This window comes from Rissa tridactyla, chromosome 9 (genome assembly GCF_028500815.1).
Source record: "Rissa tridactyla isolate bRisTri1 chromosome 9, bRisTri1.patW.cur.20221130, whole genome shotgun sequence".
Classification (NCBI taxonomy): Eukaryota; Metazoa; Chordata; class Aves; order Charadriiformes; family Laridae; genus Rissa; species Rissa tridactyla.
Genome location: NC_071474.1, coordinates 35,551,735 through 35,577,304, shown reverse-complemented (window position 1 = coordinate 35,577,304; position 25,570 = coordinate 35,551,735). Strand labels below are relative to the sequence as shown.

The 25,570-nt window shown below is 40.4% G+C and overlaps 1 protein-coding gene across 3 annotated transcripts in view; it reads right to left on the bottom strand.

Moving 5' to 3' along the window:
- Positions 1 to 2,203: 2,203 nt before the first annotated feature.
- Positions 2,204 to 25,570, bottom strand: part of CHRDL1 (chordin like 1) — a 44,557-nt gene continuing 21,190 nt past the window's right edge. For 2 of the 3 annotated variants that reach the window (XM_054215326.1, XM_054215328.1), the window contains exons 5-12: positions 18,702 to 18,847; positions 17,592 to 17,685; positions 13,762 to 13,829; positions 12,289 to 12,463; positions 9,141 to 9,335; positions 7,224 to 7,391; positions 6,607 to 6,696; positions 2,204 to 5,342 (exon numbers count right to left, since the gene is read on the bottom strand). In XM_054215326.1, the coding sequence (XP_054071301.1) occupies positions 5,212 to 5,342; positions 6,607 to 6,696; positions 7,224 to 7,391; positions 9,141 to 9,335; positions 12,289 to 12,463; positions 13,762 to 13,829; positions 17,592 to 17,685; positions 18,702 to 18,847 (1,067 nt within the window). In that variant the 3' untranslated portion in view covers positions 2,204 to 5,211. The remainder of the gene's footprint in view (positions 5,343 to 6,606; positions 6,697 to 7,223; positions 7,392 to 9,140; positions 9,336 to 12,288; positions 12,464 to 13,761; positions 13,830 to 17,591; positions 17,686 to 18,701; positions 18,848 to 25,570) is intronic. The other variant, XM_054215327.1, reaches the window with a different exon arrangement.

The following is a 25,570-nucleotide window of genomic DNA, read 5'->3' as shown; positions in this document are numbered from 1 at the left end:
TCTTGAGCTGAGGTCATTTGAGGACAGACTGGGAGTTTTCACTTTGAGTCGTAGTGAAATCAGGCTCACTGCCTTTTCTGAACATGCTGACCTGTCATCCAGTGTGTCTACATTACAAACTGTTTTGCTGGGTTAAAATCAATTATTTGTTTTTGCTTTGGATGCTTTGCATTCTTGCTCACAGTTGGGTTGGTGTTATGTGAGAAGGGCAGGGTTGTGGGTTCATACTCGTATACTCATGTAGTTGCAGACATACTTTACCCAAGAAGTAAAACAGTCCAAAACCTCAGATCAGAAGATGAAGACATTTTTCAAACCCCAAACAAAAGCAATAAATGGAAATAAGGATTAACTTTGTCAATTTTCACCCTTCTCACAATAAATCTCCAAAATCTTGGCTTTTATCTTAGATGGATAACACAATAGGCACCAGAAAACACCAATATTACGCAAATGCTTCATGTGCTATCAATTACTTTGGAAGTATTCATCAACTGAGTTGTGAAATGGTTTGACCTTTTTTTCTAATGGAGAGTGTATGAAGATGAGAGTGTTAGGCTGACATATTCTTTCTCTTCTACTTGTCTAAGTATATTTGAAAGTAATTTCAGAAGAAATCTCAGAATCCAGCCCCTCCTGGCCTGCAGAATTATGTGGTGTCAGAGATGATCTGTGTTACATGAGAGGGCAATAGGAGTGAAGTGAGAAGTAAGATTTAGTGTGCTGCTAAAAAGCATTTGGATGTTATAAAATCAAGAGAATGGGGATGCTGCTGTGCAACGCTGACTGTTAGTGACTTTCAATCTGCAGCTACTAGGAAGGCGAACACCCCTCAGATAGTCAGGCCTGGAGAAGGGGGCTGGTACAGGAGGAGATCAGAGCAGAGCAGGTCTGCATGCCTAGGATGTGTCCCCATGGAAAACATTCTTTTAACAAATCTCCTGCTAAAATAAAAGGTGGCTAAGATGAATATGCAGATTCTGATAAAAGAACAGAAGTTAATTTCATGAAGAATTTCCAGAGACATCTTGAATTTCAGATTTGATGTATTTACTGATTCATAGTGATTTATTGCGGAACCACATTGAATGATCACCTTTACCAGGGCTGATACTCTCCATTTTAGTTACGCTGCTAGCCATGCCTGAAGTAATGTTTTTTCTTATCTTTCTTAAGACCATTTCTTTTTACTCATTAGCACAGTTTGATTCCATCAACATTTCCCCAATTATTTTGAGCTTCGGAATATGTATTGCCCAGAAAGCAGGATGTCCTGTAGTGTTCTCTCAGTTGTCAATGCTTGATTTCTTCTTTAGTTGGTTTCCATATATGGATGACAGTGCTTTGATTTTCAAAATTAATCATGCTGGGTAGGTGAAAGCTGAATTAAACTGGATATTTCCCAAAGGCCACACATATCTCTGAGCAGAAAATCTATATATTGCACGTCCTGTGCTGTCTCCCCAGTATACTATTGTTGCCCTAACAAGTCCTGAAAGCAAACAGTTGTGGCTCTGGAGATTATCATAGAGTCATAGAATGGTTAGAATTGGAAGGGACCTTGAAGATCACCCAGTTCCAAACCCCATGCCCTGGGCAGGGACACCTCCAACTAGACCAGGTCTCTCAAAGCCCCATCCAGCCTGGCCTTGAACACCTCCAGGGATGGGGCAGCCACAGCTTCTCTGGGCAACCTGGGCCAGTGTCTCACTACCCTCACAGTAAAGAATTTCTTCCTAATCTATTCTAAATCTAAATCTAAATCTACCCTCTTCCAGTTTAAAACTGTTACCCCTTGTCCTATCGCTACCCTCCCTGATCCAGAGTCCCTCCCCATCTTTCCTGTAGGCCCCTTTAGGTACTGGAAGGGGCTATAAGATCTCCCTGGAGCCTTCTCTTCTCCAGGCTGAACAACCCCAACTCTCTCAGCCTGTCCTCACAGCAGAGGTGCTCCAGCCCTCTGATCATCTTCATGGCCTCCTCTGGACTTGCTCCAACAGGTCTATGTCCTTCTTAGTCTTGAATCTGACTCTTCCATAGCTCAGTACCCGATGCCACAGCAGGCAGCCATGCATTGCACCTGGCCGGGGTCAGGCTTCCTCTGAGGTGGCATCAGCAGGACTGCAACCAGGGAACTGAAACCAAACATCTTGACCAAACAGCATTGTACACAAAGTGTCTGGTTTTATTATCAACTTCGGAGTTTATTAATTTATCAAACCAGGTCAAAGTGATACAACAAGTACATAAATAAGTACTGTAACAGACATACATCCCATGAAGAGAATGAAAAACACGACACTGTGCATTTTGTTGTCTTAGGTGACCAGAAACTGGAAAAATGCAACACTGCATTTTACTAAATGATGCTTATGGGGTTTTTTTGCTTTTCTTAAAAAGTGTTTGTTATAAAATAAATACACAATCTGGATTCCACCTGTCCTGTCACAAATACAAAAAGCAGGTTGCCTTCCTCTTCTTAAAAAAAAATAATTGCAAACACTGTACACTTTCTGCTTAGTCTTTTTTCACCAGCTACTGCTACAAACAGACGATGCCCGTGAGGTGAGAAATCAACTGCTTCCCACCAGATCACTACCGTTCCTCAGAATCTCTTCCTTACAATGTCTTCACCAAAGGAACGATAAGGTTAATTCATGACTTATTAGAAGATTTATAATAAAATTTCTCACTTCTGCAGCGCACTTCAACCCAGTAGATGCCACGTGCTGTGGGTGCTGCTGACGCCAAACACTTCTCCTACAGTTACACTGCAGAAACCTCTGGTGCAGCGAGGTCTGAGAACTCTGTTGGGACACGCTACACCCCTTTCAGACAGCAAGGCAGGACTTAGGGCAGCGGAGGCTGCAGTCCCGTGGAAAGGTGGTGGGACAGTTCTGTTAGCTCTCCTCTTAATGAGCACAGGACTTCTCATGGCCAGGTGCTAGTTAAGACTGTGCACTCCCAGGGGAGTGCTGGCAGGGGCTGCAGGGTCCCCTCTGAGGAGAGCCCAGGGGCTGCCCCTTGCCAGACACGGCCGGTTCCAGCTGGTTCCAGCTGGTTCCAGGGGCGCCAGCACAGGGCAGAGCTGAGCCCCTCAGCCGGGCTGGCGGCGCCTTCGGCAAAGTGGGTTTAGGAAAGAGCAAAACGCTGCGGGCAGTGAGGGGAAAAGTGTGAGAAACAGCCCTGGGCAGCGAGGGCCGGGCAGGGGGAGGGAGGCGGCACTCCAGGCCCCGAGCAGAGACTCCCTTGTGCCATGGAGGGACCCCAGGGGGTTTCCCTGCAGCCCATGGATGCTTGGAAAGAGACCCCCAAGGTTCTTACTGGTACCAGGTGGGAGTACTTCGTTCTTGCAAATCCACACTGTTGCTGGAGGAGCTCCCTTTTTAGTGTGTTTTCCTGTTACGCAGCAGACTGTGTGGAGTGCTTGGTAGGGAGGGAAGTATTCCTAAATATTATCTGCTCTCTGTCCAGGCCTAGGGACAACAGGGTGGTTCGCTAAGGACCTGAGATCACCCTATATGTGTACTCCTAATTCCCTTCAGCCTTTCCTTTGCCCTCCTGTCTGTGCTCCTCACTTGCTCCTCTTTGTTGAGAAGCCCCATGTTACACTCAGGCATTACAGGCAGCACGGGCAGGACCTGGGGAGTGTGAAGAAGCCTGGCCCTGAGGCCTGTGCTGCAGAGGGAGGCTGCTGGCATTTGCTGCTCAAGGCAAGGATCCTCTCACGATGGTGAAGCTCTGCCTGAAACAGGCTTTTGGCATTCAGCGCTGAGCTCTCCCACACCTTCATCCCTCTAGAAGTGGGTACGCCCTGGAGTGCTGTCACTGGCAGAATGACAAACCTCGAAATCCTTGCTGTCAATGTTGATTTCACTCCCTGTGAAGACCCAGCCCCTGGCTCAGAACATTTCCATAAAGCTTTGTGTCTTAGCGTGTGTTCGAACAGAGTATTCCTGTCCGCTTTTGGAGTAGAAAATGGGAGCAAAAGCAGGCAGTCACTTGCTTCTTGGGATTTAATCCAACATTGCAGCCGTGAGGCAGTGCAGTATTTTGGTGACTCTTCAGAGAAAACATTTTTTAAACTATACTTTTTCTGCAGATGAGAGTCACCTTTCTTAAATACACTGTAGACATGCTATACTAAATTTAACAGAATCTCTCAGATTTGTTTTTCGTAAAGATAACAGGTTTCAGAGAGCTGCTGTGTTCTAAAGGCCTGCTGTAGCTGTTTGGTGTTTGTCATGGGAGAGAGCTGTCCTTGGAGCGTGAGAATTGAGAGGTCACCCTCAGAAAAATGCAGAAGATTAGGTTTGTAACAAATCAGAACAAATAAATTAAGCACTGTCGCAACTCTTACGGAGTTATTAACTGGGAGGTTTAACCCTCTAGGTGTTTTGAAAGTACTGCAAGTACTTCACCACTGTCTGCCACATCACTTTAGAAGGCAGTTTATCAGCCAAGACCATATGTTAATAGGGCCCAGAAGAACAAAGTTATTAGGGCTGTGATAGGGAGCTAACACTTCACATTTTTTAGAGAAGTGGGTGGAGGAAACAGTGAAAACCACTTAAAAGCGAACATTTGCTTAAATTGCTACAAAAATACAGTGATTGCCACTAACACCTGCTGTTCAGTTTATGGACTCAGTTTGCTCAACTACAAGACATCATCCCAAAGGCAGGCTGCTTAGGAGTTTGTTAGTTTAAATCTGGTTTTTATGTCTCCAAAACAAGTATTGTATCACTTGTATTTTTCCTCCACTACTAAAAAAAAATCCATGAGTCATTTCAACACCAGAAATTGTATAAATTCAGCACAGGAAATAATGCTCTCCATAGCTCCTGCACATTTATTAGATGTCCTTCTTTTCATTAGTTTGAATAACTTGCCAAATAATAATAATAAAAATGTTCTGTTTTCTCTTTTTAACTTGTAAAGAAATGCAACTCCGGGAAAGTACAGTCTCTCTTTCTCCTTCCCCCACCAGTAATACAGAGCCTCCTAGTCTTTTGGAGGAGATATTTGAACGGCTGACACAGACCACTACACATAAAGCAGCAAATTTGCTGTGCATGATGTGAATAATTACTGCATTATAGTTTTGCTTTTTAGGGCAACTGTTGACTTAAGCAAAATAAGCCTGCAGTCCAGCTGCAGATCCAAGTTTTCATAAGTTTTCTTGTGTTTCTCCCTCCAGTGCTGTCTCCCTTAACAGTGACCCTTTTCAGACTTCTCAAGGTACAAAAGCTTTACCAAATCCTCGAGCTCAGTCCTGCACACTCTGCTTTCACACATTTGGCTGATCTGAGCTTCTCCCTCGCTAAATATTTTCCACTGGCCTGAAAACAAAAATACAAAGGAGACAGATACTGACTTAGAAAAAGGCACAGGGAACTCTGAAGACATTTACAAGCAGTCTCCAGACCAACTGATTCACAATGGTCAAAGAGAGAATGTCCAATCCTCCCATGGAAAATATTCAAAGTATCTTACAATCACGTAACATATTCCATACAAAATATCTTTGTTAAAAATAATAAACAAGGACCAGAATATTATTCTTTCTTTAATTAAGTAGTACTGCAACTTGACTCTATTTATTCAACCATTTATGATGTTGGATGCTCTGCTTTATGACAGAGTGATGTGAAAATTTACCTCTGATGGTAAACCAAAGTATTTAAAAGTTGGGAAGCAACAAGTCTAAGTTTCATGCACTGTGAACTGTGCCTACCTGTGTGTAATAAAACAGTGTTTGCTCGATATTAGTATTTCTATACATTTTTTATAATGTTAATAGAAATGCCCACTGTCCTGGTAACTAGAATACTGTATTACAGATAACAATGACAAGCTTACGGTAGGCTGACAACAAAAAATTAGGAAAATTTTTACATGAAAAGGTGTCTGCTTCTCACTAAGCCTGTATTATCAATAATATAATATTCCTGGGAAAAATACTTTCTTGTCTAATTAGAGACCTCAGAAAAATGGTAAGTTGTAATGCAAAAGAACTGGCAATTAAAAATGTGTATACGTTAATTCAACTATCAAATTAAGTGTCATATCCCAAACTGGATGAAATACAAAAAAGAAATTGAATCAAGATGATAAAAGAATTACATGTCCTTTCAGAAGACAGATTTTAATAACGGAGATATTGTTAAGAACATACGAAAGGCTTCTTTCAAATATAACATATATATGTGTAGGAGAACTCCTTTCATCATCTCTGAATTTTTTCCCTTTCCCTTTCTAAAAAATAGGGGTAACTTGACATGTTACTTAAATAAATCCAAATTCTGATGCTGTGCTGACATCAGTCATATTTCAGACTTATGGCAGTATGGGCAGAAAACAGCCTATTTTGTATTTTATCAAAATACAGGAGACTAAGACAGCATGGACATGAACTACTGTTATATGTATCTATATTTTAAATTGCTACATTTTGATTATTTAAATCTAAACTTATAAAATATTAGAGCCATGTACGGAAGGAAAAATTAGTACGTCTGTTTGACTGTGTTGAGTAAAAGAATGTTTTTCAAGGCTATGATTATATGGAGAATAAATAGCTGAAGAGGTCAGAATTTTACTTACTAGGGGTTGTCCTTGTTATCTGCTTGAAGTAAGGAAGTTCTTCAAATTCTCTCTTGGACACTTTTTCAACATAGAAGTGACGCAGAATCCCTTCAGTAAAGAAATGAGAAGTGCATGTTACTGGAAATGTACCTGTTCGAAACCTGGGTGTTCTAAACCTGCCTTTATGTAGAATTACTGCCATGTTCAGTCAACTTGTGAAATAACACATTTTTTGCCCGTATTCTAGACCATCATGGGTGTAGCATCACTAAGGCAGATAGGGCAGACTGATTTAAATGGAAAGCTTTTTGGTCCATCCTAAGTAAGAACCTCCAGGCACTTGGTTCAAACCCTGCTACCCATTTCTCTGCAATAAATTGCACAGGGTATTACTGACAACCTGTTTGTCATTGTGCTTTTGCTCATAATGAAGGGTAGGAGTTTGCAGACCTAGAGCTTTGTGTGTTATTAATGGGTTTTGTACAGCAACACTTCAGTATGTTGGCAGTGGCTGTAACAGCAATATCCTAAATAGCCAGAAAAACAGCAGTCTCAAGATGCCTGGATTTGTAAATTTTCCTGGGATTTTAATGGAAGATGATACACTGTTTAAAGAAAGAACTTGCTCAACTCACCTTTTCTAATTGTCCACACATGTATTTCTATTTGAGGTGGCTTTTCAGTCTCTACTGCAATTTTTCTGATGGTTTCTCCTTCCTCTGTGAAAACGGATTCATAGACAGGAAATGTCTCTTTCCCACAGAAGTAATCTTTGTTATCAAAGGTCTGACTTGGCACTTCTTCTGTTTAAAAAAAGCCCAAAACACATACTACAGCTGTAATTAAGTCCTCCAGAACTTACTTGGCGCTGACAGCCAAGCAGGTTTAGTTTAAAAGTAGACTTTTCACTTGTATGCCCACTCAAATCCACCTCCAGCTAAGCCCCAGACGTTTAATAGTGTTCTATTCTGCTAGGTTCTGATGGCCTGCCTGTGGTGGCAAGACAGTATTTGTATTCATAATCCAGCTTCATAAGGAAATGAGCTGTGTAAAACCAGTTGTGAGACTTCTCACAATTTTTGAACCGGTTGTCCACTTTTCAAGCATATTTGAAATAATGGTAGACGTCTCGGAGGTAAAAAAATAACTAAATGAAAATTGGTGGTTGGACAGAGTGAAGAGACGCAAATTAATGTTTTGATGAGGAAAAGGGCAGGTAGAACCTACAAGGTTTGCATTTTGCTTGGCAGCAGCCAGCTGGCCAGTGCAAGCCTGGGCTAGCCACAGTGCACGTTATCTCCTGCCCCCCGGTAAAGTTGTAGAGCATATAAGTAGAAATTGTAATTATTCTGTTGGTAATTGGAAGTTGGACAAAAACGTACAAGAGATGATACAACTGTGAAACTCGGGACTGCTGTTTGTGGAAAAACCTAATAATTAATACATCTCCACACATACAGGACAGACTGCAGGAAAAGGTTCAGCTTTCTTAAAAATTGGCACATAGAATCTCAAAGGAAAAGACAGTAACTTTCTTTTTACTATTGAATTTTCTACTGGAGCCTGTTAGCTAGGTTTTGCTGACTGTTGTCAGCTCAAATGAGCTCAATAAAAGGTGTGGATCTCTGATTCACAAGTATCCAAAAGGATGTAGATACACACCTCCTGCCTGCCTACTGCCACTGTATCGTGCTTTTTCCCACTAAGCAAGGCTAGCAAGAGAAAGTGGGAAGTGGGCATTCTGTCAAGGATTTCTGTGTATGACTAAACAACTCATTTCCTCAGAGCATTTCCACCCAATCCATCACCAAACAAACATAGAAATGGGCCATACAAATTAGAAAAGAAGTTTAAAGGCACAGAAGGGAACTGGACGCTCCTTTACCCTTTGTATCATATGCAACGTGGCTGGTCATTTGGCAGGCCATCAGCAGATTCATATTAGCAGATTTTTCACTAGTTGTAGGCATTGATTTTAGTAAGTAGCGTCTACGTAAGTTTAATTGTTAGTGCAGGATAGACACAATGCTGAATTTGTGATGGTAGTATTTATTTTAAGGATTAAGTTACATAAGTGACACCAATCAATTTATAATCAGGGGTTTTGAATCCTTCTGGTGCGTTTTAAAAAGCAGAAATGGTATTATCTTCATGCAAATTTCACAAGCTAGAAACTGATTTGAAGGTTCTGTGGGCATTGCAGTATGGGAAGGACAGGAGAGCCTTTTGACAGTAATGAACTTTCTGTGTATGTTTCCGTAAGATTCTCTTCAGAAATGAGTGTCAGGAAGTCATGCTAACAGTAGAGAGAATGGAGTGACTGATCAGAACGTATGTGCCCCAGGCAGCAAGACCCCCATTTGAGGGACAGCAGTGAACAGCAGAGCTGGCCAGGCAGCTCTGCCTGTCTCATGTTCAGATCTCTCCACACACATTAGAACAATGGGCACAGCTATTGCTATTTTCATCAGATCTTATTGTGAGCAGAGGGCTTGAGCCAAGCCCCCTAACATGCACAGCAAAAAGGTGGTCTGTGATCAACTTTGTTTTACCTGGACAGACTTTACAGCATTTTCCTTCTACTTTCTGAGGGTATTTGCAGGGATATTGTTCTGGACAATGAATTTTCTTACATTCTTGTTTGGTGATGTTGCAGGTGCACAACACACACTCTACGATTCCAAAGGCCCGGAGATTAGGATGCCAAGATTCACCATGTGAGTATGTTTTGCCATTTGAAACACACACTACAAAAGAAGAAAAAAGCAAGAAAAAGTACAACTGGAAAAGGTATGTTCACTGGCTACCTCACTATGAATATTCATTTGATTCATGCACATTTGTTTGAAGCAGTATCTCTATATATAATTTGTTAGTGTCTCTGGCCCATTTCTCTGGTTGTTAACTTTAACTGGGAGTTTCACTACTTAAAATGAGTCTGAGCCTGTGATCACACTTTTCTGAGCAGTTTTGCCTTGATTCCAACTGTGCTGACACTGGTGTCCATCACTATGCTGAGGAGAACATTGAAGGTGGCCGAGTCAAGTATTTGACTAGCTCCTCTCCAGCGCACGCATTTCAGTGGTACACCATCAACCATTTTATAAAACTCACTCCTTCACCTCCTAATCTCAGTCCACACGCAGGACACAGCCTGATACATGGCCTTTGGCTTCTAGAATTGAATCTGCAGATGACAGGATTATGACATTTGCTACTGAGTCATCTGCAGAACTTTCCTTACCATGAGCTGAACACGGCTTTTGCAGTGAGAGCCATTCTATCACCAGGATGGATTAGAGCCACCTGGGCCTTTTATTGCTTTTTCATCAGAGTTCCTGCTACACAACACAAAGAACAAAGCAAGGGGATGTTGCAAAATGAAGTTTAATGTCCTTTGTGGAAATATATATGTCTATAGGTATGTAAAGACATTTGGCTTTTGGAATCACAAGAAAATATTAACATGAAAGGATGCATATGGGACTGAAATTTCATTCCAATAGCATCTAAACACCTCAAAATATTTATTCATCAGTGCCCCTGGGAGACAGAGAAATACAGCTGACACCAGGAGAGTGGAAAAATCCATGTCTGGTGGAAGCCAGTTTGGGTCACCTGGCAGTTAATGGGAATTATATCACTTTACACCATGTTTGCATTTGTCCTATAAACGTTACTTCTTTCTTTTTAAATATTTTATAAACGCAAAGAAAAATGCAGACTAATGTTAACAAGGTGAAAGAAAGGGCGCTGCCTGATTTCTAAATGTGAAGCTGAGATATGTTGTAAATATTTCCAATTCTTCTAATATGGCATCATTTTTATTAATGCTTTTATTTGTAAAATATGTTCCTATTTTGCCTGTAACTTTCAAAAGCAATTTAATTTTTATCTGTAATCTGAAATTTACATCTAACTGGTAACAGATGTGACCAACTGGCTTATACTTTGTTGAGTTACTGAGATTTATGGGGAGTGTTTTTTGCAATGGATTGTCTTTCATGGGATTATGCTATCATTTGGTTTATAATTTGCTACTTTTTAACTCTTTCTTAAAACATGTTTTTACTTTAGAGGTAGGAAACAGGTTTGTTTCTGAAATAAAAGCAAATAAAGTGTTATCTGTGTACTAAGAACATGGGAGAAAAACTGTAAATAAGAAAACTGGTAAGTACTCAGCTGCTCAGAAGGCTTCTTACATGCTTAAATACTATATAATTGCATTTATGCTTGTATGGTTTTTTTTTTCCCTAGATAGAGTTATCCAGATCCTTTATGGACATAAGTATTTCATGACTTCTCCCTGACAGGGGAGGGGATAATACGTGACATGGTGTAGATACATATTCTCTCTGTTTTAAGGGTTTGTTTAGCACAGAACAGTTAAATAATTACTCTGAGGTAGCAGATGAAGCCTCCAGTAGAAGCTAAAATATGGCGAGTAACTTCTAGTTTCCTGATGCCCTATTTTTAGTGCTCTTCATGTTTAGAATGATAAATCTATATCCATGCAACTGCACAGTATTTGCATGTCAGGAGAGTTGTGTGCTTATTTTTTAACTTGTTGAAATGCATCTCAAGGGGCATGTGCATTAATTAATAAAACACTTGTTAATTGCACAAGAACAAAAGAAAATGAATAGTCAGCATTCCTGTTTCCATCACGGGGCTCTCTCAGACACTCTCCAGGCAGCGAGTGTCTGAAGTGGCAGCAGCTACTATATACTGCATCCAGAAATATGCTATTCGCCTGTATGCTCTTTATTTGCTGAAACAAATCAGTTAGAAATTGCTTTGATGATGTCTTCATGTGTGAATTACATGTCAAAGATATTGCACTGCATGGAGATTCCTGCTCCTAGATTCAGCATAAAACGCTGGCACGATCTGAATGTTTTTTCATGCTTGTTCAGGTGGATAATAAAGATCCTATGGCCAACATTCCTTCTGTTAGTTAATACCTTAAAAGATTAGTTGGCCCTAATACAAGGGCTTTTAACTCTTTGTGGGCAGTTTCTAAGTGCATACCGACTCATATTTGTGGATAGACGCTCTTCTGAACATGCATTTGTACAGCTATTTCTTTTATGGCTTCTTAGGCCTGTTCCTGCCAACCTCTGTTGACTGAGGTACACCACTGTGGGAACTGAGCATCCCACCCTTTTTATTGTACAAAACCTGCAGTCCCACTAACTGGAGAATTGATATTTTCCCTCTATTTTTGTCCTTCCTATAATGCAGCAGGAATATAGTTTAGTCATGTTTGGATAAGGTTTGCTATATGGGCTCAAAGTTCTGTCTGTTCCTACTGGACAAGTCACTGATGAACAAGTTAGCAAATCTAAAGGCATCAGGGTGTCCTTTAGGGCACAAAGCACTCGCTTCCCTGGTAACTGTTGCATGTGTTCTCAGAATTATGTAGCACAATCCCACAAAGTAATTCCAAGAGCAACGCGATAGTGTGGTGCCTTTGCAGAGTGAAATGCCCTGTTGTATGCATAGGCACAACTGATCTAAGTCTAGAGCTAATTTCATATCTTTAATAGCTTATTGCTTTTTGCTGCCCTGCTTTGCATTCAGTCTCTTGATACCAGTGTGAATTTCCAAGATTCTTTTGTATGTTTTGAGAAGTCTTTTTGAGCTATAGGTGACTGATTCCTGACCCAGAGTAATACTATAAGAAGTACTTGTCTTTACCTCGCCCGTGCTTATGCTTGTTGTTGATGACAATTTGTACTATTGTTCCCGAAGCTTGCTGGGGATCCGGTAGGACTCCACGGTTACTCCTGGCATTGGGAAATCGAGGAATGTTGACTACCTGCCTCGCAGAGGTGGGTGACAGGTCATAATGGGAGCGATGGTATGAGTGTCTCTGGAGACAGAAAGAGAGCAGGAAAGTAAATGTCTCATTCCCATGAACATGAGAAAAGAGGCTGTACTAGAAGCTTAACACAGATAAAGTGTTGCCACTGTCATCAAGCATCATTAAATGTAATGAATGGCACCATGCTAAATAAAGGCCATTCAGGTTTTACAGATAGTTAACATGGTAATTAAGTCATTTACAGATACACAGTTGTATCTCACCAGGCTGTGTACGTCAGTGTAGGTGTCTTTATCTAAGTTGGTCATCTGAAGTCTCTAATCAAGTCAATGGACAGAGAGGCAATTTTAGAACCATCCTGTTGTGTATTTCTGTATCATGAGGAGATGAAGAACAACCCAGAAGTGCCTATTTCACTCCATGTATTAAAAATGGTGTTCAGAGCTAGATATCTACTTTACTGATGTCTGCTCTACTTTAGGATTAAATGAGAAGAATTGTAAGCTTGTCTCATTTTCCTCATCAAAATTGCTTTCTGCTGTGGCTCCAGTGGCAGAGCACATCCAGAATGACTATCCAGCTTCTTGTTCGCTTGCAGCTTTAAACTCTCATGTAAGGCGAGGGTTAGCCTTGCCCAGACTGAGCAGAACCTTACTAGAGAGGTCTCATTTTATTTGCAAAGGAAAGTAGTAGTAGTGGTAGTAGTGTGCAGCATGTTTTCCAGAGCAAAAACAATGGTTATTTTTAGAGAATTCTTTTCTAAAATACCCATGGGCATGAAGGAATAGTGTATATTACAGCAATTATTTTCTCACAAATCCAAAGACCTGCTGGCTCGTCTATTTAGGTGCTGCACCTAGTGCTTAAAAGCTCTTCATATTCTCTCCGAATGCTGTTATAAAAATCATCTATTGAGGAGTAAGTTGTTAATGGATACTCTTAGCCCCAGAAGTAGTGAAGCCCCTAAAGTAAATGTATACATGTATTTATATACATGTATATATGTCAACTGTGAAGTGTTTGCAATTATGATTTAAAAGTGATGCCTGCATAGCAAACAAAATGTTGTAGAATTTTATTCTTATAGAGCATATAAAACAAAGACCAAATCCAGAGCACAGAGGAGCTCATGGGAGTTTATAATTCAGCATTATTCATGAATTCAGGTTGAATTTATTAAGGCGATTGCAGAAGTGGAAGAAACCTGTTTTGGGCTAGATTCACAGAACCCAGGATGAAGCAGTAGATATTCAGACCTGTTATCATCCTTTTATCTTTTTTCCCCAATGTACTGGCATGCACAGCACCATAGGAAAACATGTCTTTAAATTGTAGGTAAGACTTACGGCTTCCCTGTTGGCTGGCTGCCGGAAGATATCGCCATCAGAATGTTCCCAGGATAATTCTCCATCTCCTGTACGTGAAGCAGAGCAGTATCAGTTAGGGGAGTAATTGTGCAACACCTTGGGAGATACTTAGGGGAAAAGTCTCATCCAGCTTTACAGCTAAATTTAGGGAGGTGGTTGCATCAGTGTGTAGAAGTGTCAGTTGGTAGTCTGACTTTATTGTACTAGATTCTGTAGAGTCCAAAAGAAAGACTTCAGTAAATCATCTCAGGATGAAGATTTACTATCAGATTTATGTGGCTTAACAATATGCTATGGGCAAAGTAATTTCCAGCAACCATTTGCTGTGTGATCTCAGGCAAAGGTGAGGAGACATGACTTAGCTTAGCTCACAGAGAAAGGCTAAATTGTGTGACCTTCCCTCTACTGCCGGCTGAGGGAACCCACAAGTACAGTTACTGTTGCTCAACTGAGATGTAACTTGACTGAGAATTAAATCCTCAATTACATTTTTGTAGTCAGCTCTGAAGTGTTTCTGTTAATAAATAACATTGTATTATATATATCAAGAAAAAGTAAGCCATATTTTGTCCTGCAAATTGCTTGTCCCTGGTTGTTTTTTTCTCTTATTTATACTTTATTTAATAAAAATTGCTAAGTCACAATTCACCCCCAGGTATGATTATAAACCAGGTCGGTGCTTTCATCTGTTTGTCAAGGACAAGCTGTTTCATAAATAGAAGTGATGGCCATGCTCAGTGCATGACTCGTTTAGACACAAACCAGCAACTCTTCCAGGAAGCCAGGCACATTCAATGAGTTATGGCAGGATGTATGAGAAGTTGGCCCGCTAAGACCAGACCCCATCTAAGGTCATAGGCTCCTATATTTGCATGTAGAGAGTATGAAATGTTCAGCACTGCTTTTTTGAATCAGGCCAATCAAAGTACTACAGACTAACGCTCATAGCAGTAAGGATCCTTGTAACAAAGTAAGGACATTCTGACTTGTCTTTTAAAAGAGAAAAGGTTTTGCTAGAACACTTGTGATTTGTGCATGTGATGCAGAAGTAATGAATGCTTTTGAGAACCAATGTGAGGGACCTGTAGAGCCAGGCTCTGGTTCCTCACAGCCAAATGTGATTCATGTAAAGGGAAGTTGGAAAGAAGAAACCCTCAGTTTCTATTCAGAAGTAGTGTCCAGCTGTTTTCTTTGTAAAGACAACTTCATAAATACAAATATAACTAAGCATAATCTACGGTGGAAATTATATCAGGGAAAAATCAGTTTAGGCTAGAGAGGGAATGTGGCTTCAAGAAGTTTTTAAAGACATATTTAGAAGTGTTCCTTGATAAGACAAGCCATGGAACTTGAACTGATATCTGATTCTTGGAAAACTTGTACAAGAACAGGAGAAATCATTTAGGTTGGAGGGGAGCTTGGAATTTATCCCAGCCTTTGAATTCAGATACAGGTACAAATAAAACTGCTTTGCTAGTGGCTCAAAGCCTAGCTCTGGATGTGCCAAGCATTGCGCTGGAATGCAGAGCAGTACCACCACATCAGGAGCCTTGACCTAATGGCACAGATCATGGGCTTGGGTCCTCAAAGCAGGATAGCTGCTGCAGCAGTAGTAGTGTGTAATACTGGCTTGGGAGAGCCATGGTGCTGATGCAGGTATGCCTCCAGTTCTGGCACTAACTTATCCAGATTCAACTCAATCAGATCCATCATGGATCCACTACCTTAGTGCGTACTATGTATGAGCATTTTATCCTCTATGCAGTTCACGAGAACTTTCCCCTTAACTTAAGGGAAAGTTGGATCCTGACATAAATCAGCATCTGAACTATAGTGCTTGGAGCCTTCTCCAGTCAATAGTAGAGGAATTAATAGGAAAATCAGCAAATTTTAATATGTTAATGTATTTGGCCATACAGGGAGTAGAAACTGACTCACAGTTTCCTCCCCGTGAGCTGTCCTAAATCTTGATGCAAACATTTTGGTTAGGTTTGCATTTCATAAGAACCACAGAGGGGAGATAAAACAGCTTATGCCGCATTGAAAAGGACAAAATTGATTGCAAGACAAGTTATTGTTTTAACATTTTTAAATAAGAGTAATAGACAGTGGAATACATTAAAAAACTCTGCATCAACGGAGACGCTGGGTTGCGTCTGCTGCATAATCCAATTTAATCTCACCTCTCATATGGAAATTCTAATGAATTTATTTCTCATTAGTGACTCTGGCTGAAGTGACGTAATTTACAGCATAGCTATGTCTGATACTTCGTACTTTGGAAGTCAGTTTGATTTTTGTAACTGGAAGAGGTTGGTTTCAAATACAGATCAAATAACTATTAGGGAATAGATACTAGAAATCAGATGATTAGCAAGAACTTACTTTAATTAACTGTCAGTGTATTACATTTAAAATGGTATATCACTAAATTTCACCCTGGCAAGCCAGGGCTATCACCCTGCCTGCTTGAGATCAGAAAACTTTCTAAGCAGTTTGCCTGGCAAAATGTTTCAAGATTTGTAAGGATACTGTGGGGTAGCATGGCAAAGCAGCAGAGAATAAGGAACAATCTCTATGCAAAGGAGTACTGCATAGAGATCCTCATCCTTGCTCTGACTGAGCTGATGTATTTATGCAGCACACAGCATAGCCCTGCCGAAAGATTAGTTCAGGTCCTACATGGTGCCACACTTAAGTTAATTACCACTGCATCTCCACAGGTTAAGTAGCTTAGATAGCGTGCTCCACTGACATGACTACACAGCTTCTATCCAGGAACTTGTTCCTTCAAAGCGTGCTGTACTATCTCTGCATCACGCTGCATTATTAAGCACTGGTGCACTCTGAAGTACTCTTTTTTGCTCAGCCCCTTCACCACTCAGACCTTTTGGTCCAGTGTGTGTACTCAGTAAACTCCTTAGGACAGGGACTGTGGGACTATGCTAGTTTGTGTTTCACATCTCTAGCACCATGGGCAAAATTATACAACCAACAATATATTGACCATGCAGTAGTACTGAGTTCAAACAAGCAGAATCTCAAAAGGATACCGGTGCACAAAGGTGCAAGCAGGAGAGTTTTTCAAAGCAGCCTGGCATCACTGATATCAATAGAGTGGCACTTCTGAAAATTACAGGTACCTTTAGGTGCTTATCTGCATCTTTGAGAACTGGCCATAGCTGCTTTGATACCCTAGAAGTGGTGATTCAAATGCCACAATACTAATAGTGAGATAAACTACATTTAGAAATTCTCAGACATTTAGACAGGCTTTTAGACAGGCATTTAGGTTTAGACGTTCAGAAAGGCTGGGAAGGCCCCTAGAATCAAGTTCCCTATGTGTACAAGATGTAAAACGCAATTGCTAGTAAAATACTGAAGTCATCTGAGTATAGACCGACACCTAATTTAAACTGGAGTAATTGGCCTTAGCCTCTGAATTGAAATTTTTGTGTCTTGCATAACTTCAGCAGGTCTCGTAATCTGTCACATAGAAGCTCGTCTTTTATTGCAAAGCTTTTCTACACAGAGAAATGGCAACTATTTCAATACATCATTTAAAGCCTTGATTTACCTCATTATGGGGATGCAACTTTATCATCAGTGCACTCTCTCCTTGTTTCAATTTAGGAAAACAAAGGTATCAGTGTTACCCCGCTGGAATTCAAGGTTTAACTTCCCAACCTGCATTGGATTGTAAGTACATGGGAAACTTGCAGATAGTATCCTGAGTGACAGTGCTGGTGCACAGACGGGGAAAGGAGTAAATTCAGAGCCTGTCCTTCTGTGGTTGTACTCAAACTTACCTCTGCAAACTGGACAGCAGGACTCCGGAACAGAAACCGGGAAAGAGCAAGTTAATTTGGGACAAGTCTTCAACCCACAGTATACATTTCCTTCCTGCCAGTAAAACACAAGGAGAATTTAGAAGGGGTCATCGATTTGTCTAGTACTGTGTATGCATTTTTTTGGACATGCTTAAATCTAGTATGTATGTTTACATAAATGCCACTCCAGTGTGCAAAAGCAGAATAGTAGACCAATGAAAAGTCTGAATAGCTTTTTTTTTTAAAATCTGTTGTCACGCAGAGGAAGGTCCCTTTCTCTAAAAAAACAGGGGGAAACCGAAAGAGGTAAAAGTGTGTGGGGAGAAGAACTGCAATTTTTGTAGGCTGACAATATACCTGACATTTTTGGTACTAAAATCACACAGTATAAATTTCTGCCACTTCCTCCTCTCCCTCTGCTGTGTCTTACCATTGAACTGGAGGAATAGTTTAGCAGTAACTGAAAGCTGTGAAGCCTGTTCAGTACTTGGCCTGTTAAATTTGTAGTTAATGTAGAATAGGATGATGATTTGATCAGAGGAGGTCCAGAGTTGCCAATACTTGGTACTGGAGAGCTGGTTGGATTGAGACGGATGTTTTGGTTCAGACACTGGTTCTGAAGAGTCACAGGGTGACTGCTCAAATATACTGGATTTGAATTGGTGACATTTCTGTGGCCCAGTGCCAGTTTACAGAGCTGTCCACTCCCAGCCTGTGGGGCTTTTTACTTATCAGCTCAGGCAAAATGAATTCAGTTTCAGTCAGTGGCTTAGTGCTATATTTTCCAGTCAGGATGAAGTGAAATATTCGATATATGCCAAGTAGCAATATTTTACCTGCTGCCTCTACCCTGTAAGCTCACTTACAGCAGATGCTTGACAGGGTACGCTTTGTCCACTGTGTTTGAGTAAGAGGTAGCCTGGCATTTACCAGGCGCTGCAGACTGGCTCTGAGCACTCTTATGAGTTTCAGCATTAATTTTCAATTCCCAGCCTTTGCCATGTGTTGGTTATATTTCAGTGTCATGTCTTCTAGAAAAAAGAAATGAAGGACAGACAGAGCAGGGGTCTGTCAGATCATGTTACTTACTGAGCAACTGCACTGGGCACACTGGTTTGCTTGCCTGTTTTGGAAAAGCCCCTCGGCCACAAACATTTCGCCATGATGGTAGGTGGTGCCATTGTATTCACAGGATTTCCCGGTGATTTTGCTGCTTACTGAGAAAAGGGAGTCTTCTGGAAGCAATGGGAAAGGAACACTTCAGGCGCATGTTTTTGACAACTCGCAATATCACAAATTCATGGGAGGAAAAGCTTCCCTCATTTGTCTTTATTATAAAAGGACAAGTTTTGTCATGCTACAAAGCATAAGTGATATTCTCATGCTGCTATTTTGCTGAACTTTAATAATTCACACTTTGAGTTGACTGTCCCCGTTGATTTTAGGGTGTTGATGATCAACTGCAATGCCAGCACTGATGGCCGTGTCTCATGCTGCTGTTTCTTCTCTTGCTCTGTCTGCTGTAGCATTTGGTACTAGGATAGGGAAGTGCAGTTATGTGCCCACTTGTTGTGTTTACACGGCTTTTTCATGCTTTAATGTAGAAGGCATTAAGCCCTATATACACACAGAATCCCACTATCAATAGCACTGTTCTAGCATGGTTTCCCCCTTCTTAGTACTGGTATCATTTTATTAATGATTCGTAGTGTTGTAGCCCATACAAGACTTAGGTGCAGGTTAGCAGCTTGTGCCATAGGGCATGCATGATGCCACCTCCATGCCATCCACAGGCACAAACCTTCTGGTAGAGGAGCAGTGATACCAATAATGGAACTGTGTCAAGAGAAAACTATGTACTATGCAAGTGTTTGTTTCTAGTGGCCTTCACAATCTGTTGCTGCTGTTCTTTTCAAAATGGGCAAAACTTGTCAAAGGCAGACTACAAAAGCCACCCAAAAGCTGATTTTTCTTTGACATGCATTTTAATGTCAGCTGTGCAAATGAATGCATTTTATTTGCAGAACTCCGTGCATATGACATAGTGCACAAGATGGCAGTGTCAATTCACCCCTGAAACCTCCTGTTTCAACTCAAGATCATATTGACTTCTGCACCAATGGGTTAAATTTTCTTCTAAGACATAAAGTTATCCATACCTTACATTAAAACATGCCCTAGATTGTTTATTAGCAGTTGACAAACTGTTTAAAGGGATTATACTTTACCTGTGAAATGTAAGTCACTTGATACCCACTGGGCAGTGAATCTGGCACTGTACATTTACATTCACATGAATTTAGCATCTCAGCATGGGAAGAAGCATTTCAAACAACAGCTCTGTGGAAGTAACAGTGGAGTGTTTGTTCTCTGGAGCCCGAATCACTGCAAATTTCTAGGAATGCAGCTGAAATTTCATTCAGTGGGTTTGGGCTTTCATGTGAAAGAAACCCGACCTGAAAATTCAGGTTTTGCTGTAGCCCCTTTCATTATCTATCAGATAAACCTGGAGAGACTTTTTTGTGAAACTATGCCACCACAGAATGCACATTTTTTAGCTGGGAGCTCAAGCGAAAGAACAGTTTTCCACCGGTATGCACTGTCATTAAACACTGACATTTAGAGTCTTCCATAAAAGCATGTATTTAGTTATATTGGTCCATCAAATGTTAATAATATTTTGAATGGTACACATCAAATCTGGCTGTGGAACATACATGTACTACAGTATTTGAGAGTCTAGTGGGTCAGCAAAGAACACTCTGCAGAAGAATTGCAGAAGTTAGCCATTTAGGGTTCCTTGCCTGACATTTCATTTCTCTTCAGGAGACAGACATGGTATTTGCACTTCCTCCTTTGAAGCACCCAATACATCATTATTTCAGTGTAATCAAGGGTGTCTAATGATACCTTGCCAGAATCTTATAAGTAGTACAGAGCTTTGACAACACCTGTGCTTGGCATAGAAATGCAGTGCTTTTGGCACTTTCTGTATGATTTGCTAGTAATACACATTCTGGAATGGCAAGATCTATGCGCTAATTAAGACACAACCTTTGAAAGTCATCAGCAAAAAATTCAAGTGACAAATTCAGCTACTGTCATTTGGCACAAATATTGGAAAACATGAATAAAGAGGAACTTCGCAGAACTATGCTACCTTCTGAAACTTATGTCACCATAGTTTCTTGGGCTTTCCAAGAGTCATCTCATGGAAAGCAGAAAGAGAGACTGCCAAACCCTTAGTTATCCCTTTGCCCCTTGGGCAACTGGAAGAGCAGTAGAACTGGAAAGAAATGAAAACAAAAGGAGAAATGAAAGGAGAATACAGATGGTTCTTGTCTGGATATGAGGCCCTGTTCACGCAGCCTCTGCAGGACATTGCCGTGCCCATGTGGGCTGTCTGTCCAAAAGCAGTATTTGGCTTGTGGTCTGACATTTGCAAAGACCAATACTTGAATGACTCATGGTGTCTCTTCAGAGTACTGGATGAAGAGAGTAAATTTTACTGCAAATTTACCTTGGTATATGCCACATTGCTCAGATTACTATGAAATCACCAAATGCCTGCAAACTGTGGCTTCTAAATAAGGGAAGGTGGATGCTTTTATTGCTTAGAAATGACAGTGGAGAGCTGCAGTAGGTAGTTGTTTTCATCTATATTTCTTTTCAGTTGATCATAGCAGTTAGGCCTATAACAGCTAAATCATAACATGCAGCCCAAAACACATGTATATCTGCCTGTCTTTGGAATACGGGATGAAATTCTATTGCTATTTTGAAGCCTTATTTCAGAAAAAATTATAAGGGAAGTCAGTTTCAATTACAGAGAATGAGACCATGGTTTAGGTCCTGTGCTGCACATACCTGTGCATATGATTATCTTTTAGCACATTAAGTGAATGGGCCTATTTGGTTGCATAAAATAAGGTTTAGAAGAAGTTTTCAGATCAAGACCGCATTACTGTTATTGCAAAAAAATATATACAGTCATGTATTGAAGACAGAATACTGGAGAGCGCAACTGATCCTCTCCAAACACAGCATCTGTCTAAAACTGCAAGGAAGCTTTGTTTATATTGCATGTCTAAATATAACTTGTCTGGTGCAGTTTCTCTGTCTTTGCTAGTGTGTCACTGACTTTCTACAACTAGGACTTGCCTTGGTTTCTTTTCTAGTGCTCTTTAAATCATGGCTAATTAGAGGAGTTCAGAATCCCTCATGATGTCATATTCTCCTGTAGAATGTGAAATGAGAATAATTGTGGATTGTTTTAACAAGTGCCAGGTTTGAACTTTGAAAAATCTTGGCATTGATATTGATATCAGCATGCATTATTCTGTGCCTTAGTTCAGATATATTAGAATGAGATTAATTTACTGCAAATATACTGCATTGCTCAAAGCTTTATTTGTAAACCTAGCTTCCTAATCGGGATTCTTCCCAAAGCTTTATCTGGCATTTTAATGGTGCTCACTAACATCGCTTTAATTATCTGCCTCTGTAAAGCACCAGGCAAACCATCTGTGTGAATCCTTTTAATTAACTGGGTTCAATCTGGGCTTTTCTTTCTGGCATTCACAGAATGTCAGTGGAAGCAATATAAAACATATAGGGTAAAGATGTTATAGCATCAATTGGAAAGGAAGAATCGTTGTTTCTGTGGTTGGCATTTATTCTCTAAGGGTTGACAGGCTATTCTTACGTTTGCCTGTGATTTTAGTGGGATCGACATAAAACCGTGAGTTAGCAATATGGGTAGCACTGATTTATCACCAACATTAGCACTGGGTAATGGCAGGGGGCTAAGATGTGCAACCTACGCTTCATGTGCCTTGCTATGGCTTTGAACTTATCCTGTAAGTAGCTTTAAAGGTTGAACCTGGCTGAAGAAATCTCTCAAGTTTTACAAAAAGTCAGCAGAATACAACTGTATAAAAAATGAATTAGCTTCAAAACGGCTATTTTTTTAAAAGCAACTGGAGACTAGGGTGGCTAAGCTTGAATTCTTATATCCAAGCACTCCTCTCTTCCAAACCTGGGATTCTGTCCAGCTTCTCTTGTCTACATAGGCTGTTTTTCACTGGCGTACCATACACACAAGGTAAATCCTGGCCTCAATGAAGCCAATAGAAAGGTTTCTTTCAGGATTCAGCCTAGATGCTTACTTGAACGCTGCTTTTTAAGATTATATTTGAGATGGATGCTTGATGCTTGTATTAGTAAGAACTGTTGATCTATACAAACAAGATTTGCATCAATGCAAGATCTGTAGTACAGCCTGAGATAAAAGTTCACTGTGAACTAGAACTGCATGTAGGTATAGACCATGTATTCCATGAACTATAGTCCATTTGACAGGGTGTGTGAAGAAACAGTATGGCAAAAGTTCCCCATGAAGCGATGCTAACTTAGTGTGAAGTGCAGTACTAATGCTTTCCTGATAGTCTCACAAAACAGTTAGATATGAATTTGGTAACGCACAGACATTTTATGGAAAGTTTCTGGTTCAGTGGAATTTACTCCAGTCACAGATTTTTCATGGAAATCTGCCTAGGTTCCTGATGGTCTGCCCATGACTTGAGGTTTCCAAGGGCCAAGGTTTGAGGGCAGCCATACTATGTACATAGAGCAGGGCTTCCCGGCTTCTGGATCTTTCCAGTCTCCTGGCAGAAACAGATGCTGTGTCACATGGATCACAGTCAGTTTTGGAAACACCATCTTTGAGCTTTTTCTGTTTACAACTGTTCCGTCCTGGATTGTTATAAAAGCTTGGTCCTGAGATGCTTTACCCTTACTTGGACATGGAGCAGAAGAGCATCAGTTATCTGCAACTAATCCCTTGAATAGCTTAGACAAATTCCATGGGCAGTTCCTGGTGTTTGAAACAGTGGTAACTTCTGTAAAAGTATTTATGTGCAGACAGTGAAAAGCACTAACTAGCTATGAGCAAACTAGCCTTTTGGGAAACATTACTGTAGGGTGACTTACTTGAGGAAGGGCTTTAGGATCCAGGCCTTACTGCAATCAATTTTCACCTTGGATCCTTCTGGATAAAGTTAGGAGGTACGGGTACAATTGACAACAAACAATTCTAGGACACTAGCTAATAAACTGGCAAAACCACCTCAGAATCAGTACAGTCATGGCATGATAATCAGTAAAGTATTTATGATGTGACATCTGACCTACAAGAGAAGAAAATCAGTTGCTTTTGGGTGGTCTTTGCCATTGTGGACAATGAGACCAAGCATCTTGGCTTTCTGAAAGTCATTGTGACAAGTTTTACTGATCTGCAACCAGTAATAGGTTGAAGTGGTAACCGAGTGTACACCCGAAATGGAGATCATACAGATTAGACAAGGAAGGTGTGTAGGCAAAGTTCATGCTGCTGCACACCTCTCAGCAGGGTCTGCTAGGACCCTGCACAGCACCTCAGTAAGGGTCTATGGGGTTTAATTGCATCTCTATGAGATACTTTCTTGTATGATATTTTGGCCATTCTTGTTAGTCCTTAACTTAACACTCTCACTATTGCTTATTTTAGTATCAGAACATCTGGCAAAGATCATTTTTTAAAAATCCTACAGACTCTTGGCTTGCTGACTTAGAAACTATTTTTAAACTGCGACATTCAGAATCACCTAGTGTCATTTACTGCAAAAGATGGGCTTTTAACATCAAGCAGAAACACTAGGCACTCAGCCTGGCTTGGTTTGCAGTTTGTCTATTTTCTTAACCACCCTTATAAAAACAATCAAGTGCTAAACAATATGAAATTAATCATGAGGTCTAATGCCTTAAGAAACTTACCATACTGGGAACTGTTCTGCAGATAGTTTCTCTGGTCTTTTGTAAGTAGACAGATGACAGATTAAGAATTTGAATCCAGAGAGGATTTTATGAAATGTGTTTTCTGAATCAACCCTGAGCATAAGCATGTACAGACCAAGAGACCGAGGATTTGTTTTAGAACCCTATTTGCTAGAGAAGCAATTGAATTCTGCTATAGCTCTGGGACAACTGTTTGCACTGACATCTCTCCTGCTTATTCACTTGTATTCCCAGTGAGCTTAGTCGCAACAGGTACTTCTAAGCTCTCTAGGCTGCATCCTGGTGCAGGAAACTGTCTTTGGACATCAGCTAACTGCTCATCTAACATGCTGCTTCTGCACGGGAATCAGATCACCCGAAGCTGTAACTTGACATCATGTTAGGCCATATTACTCACCTTGACATTTAAAATTGTCATAAGAATTATAGTTTAACTATTCAGAAGCAACACATAAAGAACAATTATGAAGGTAAAAATAAAACACAATTCTTGGAAATGTGCAGAGCACGAGCATTTCTAATGCCAGAGAGAAACATGATTCACGTATGAGAGTATTTCTTCCTGTTTTGCTTATTGAAAATTTTATGAAACCTGAATCAGCCTAGGTACACACACTGTCTAACACAAGTGGGCAGCATTTTGATGACCTGACATCTGGTTTTGGAAGAGTGTTTGCTTGGGTAGGAGTTGCACATACCCGTAAGTCTCCTTGTTAAAAAAATATTGTTAATTCTCCTCCTTCATGGAGTCCAAGTCTTTTCCCTACAAGCAAAATAATTCTTTAGGGTAACTTACACATAAGTCAGTAGAGAGATACAGGGATGATTCTTGATTATTGAGTCTTTTTACTCGTGTTTTTCATAGTAATGTTAAAGGCTAACAGAACGGGCTTCAGGTTCCACTGTGAAGGATTAATTCTAGGAGGCCCCAAAATGTAACTGAAGTAGTCTGAAATAACAGCAATGGGATAACTTATTCATGTGCAGAAAATTATATTTTTGGATAAAAACCTGCAGGTAGATTTGCAATTTACAAAGTGTGTTGAAAGAAATCCAGACAGCAATGTAGAATAAAATGCTAACTTGCACTGACTGCAATTCATGCTAGGAGCTGGAAGCATAAA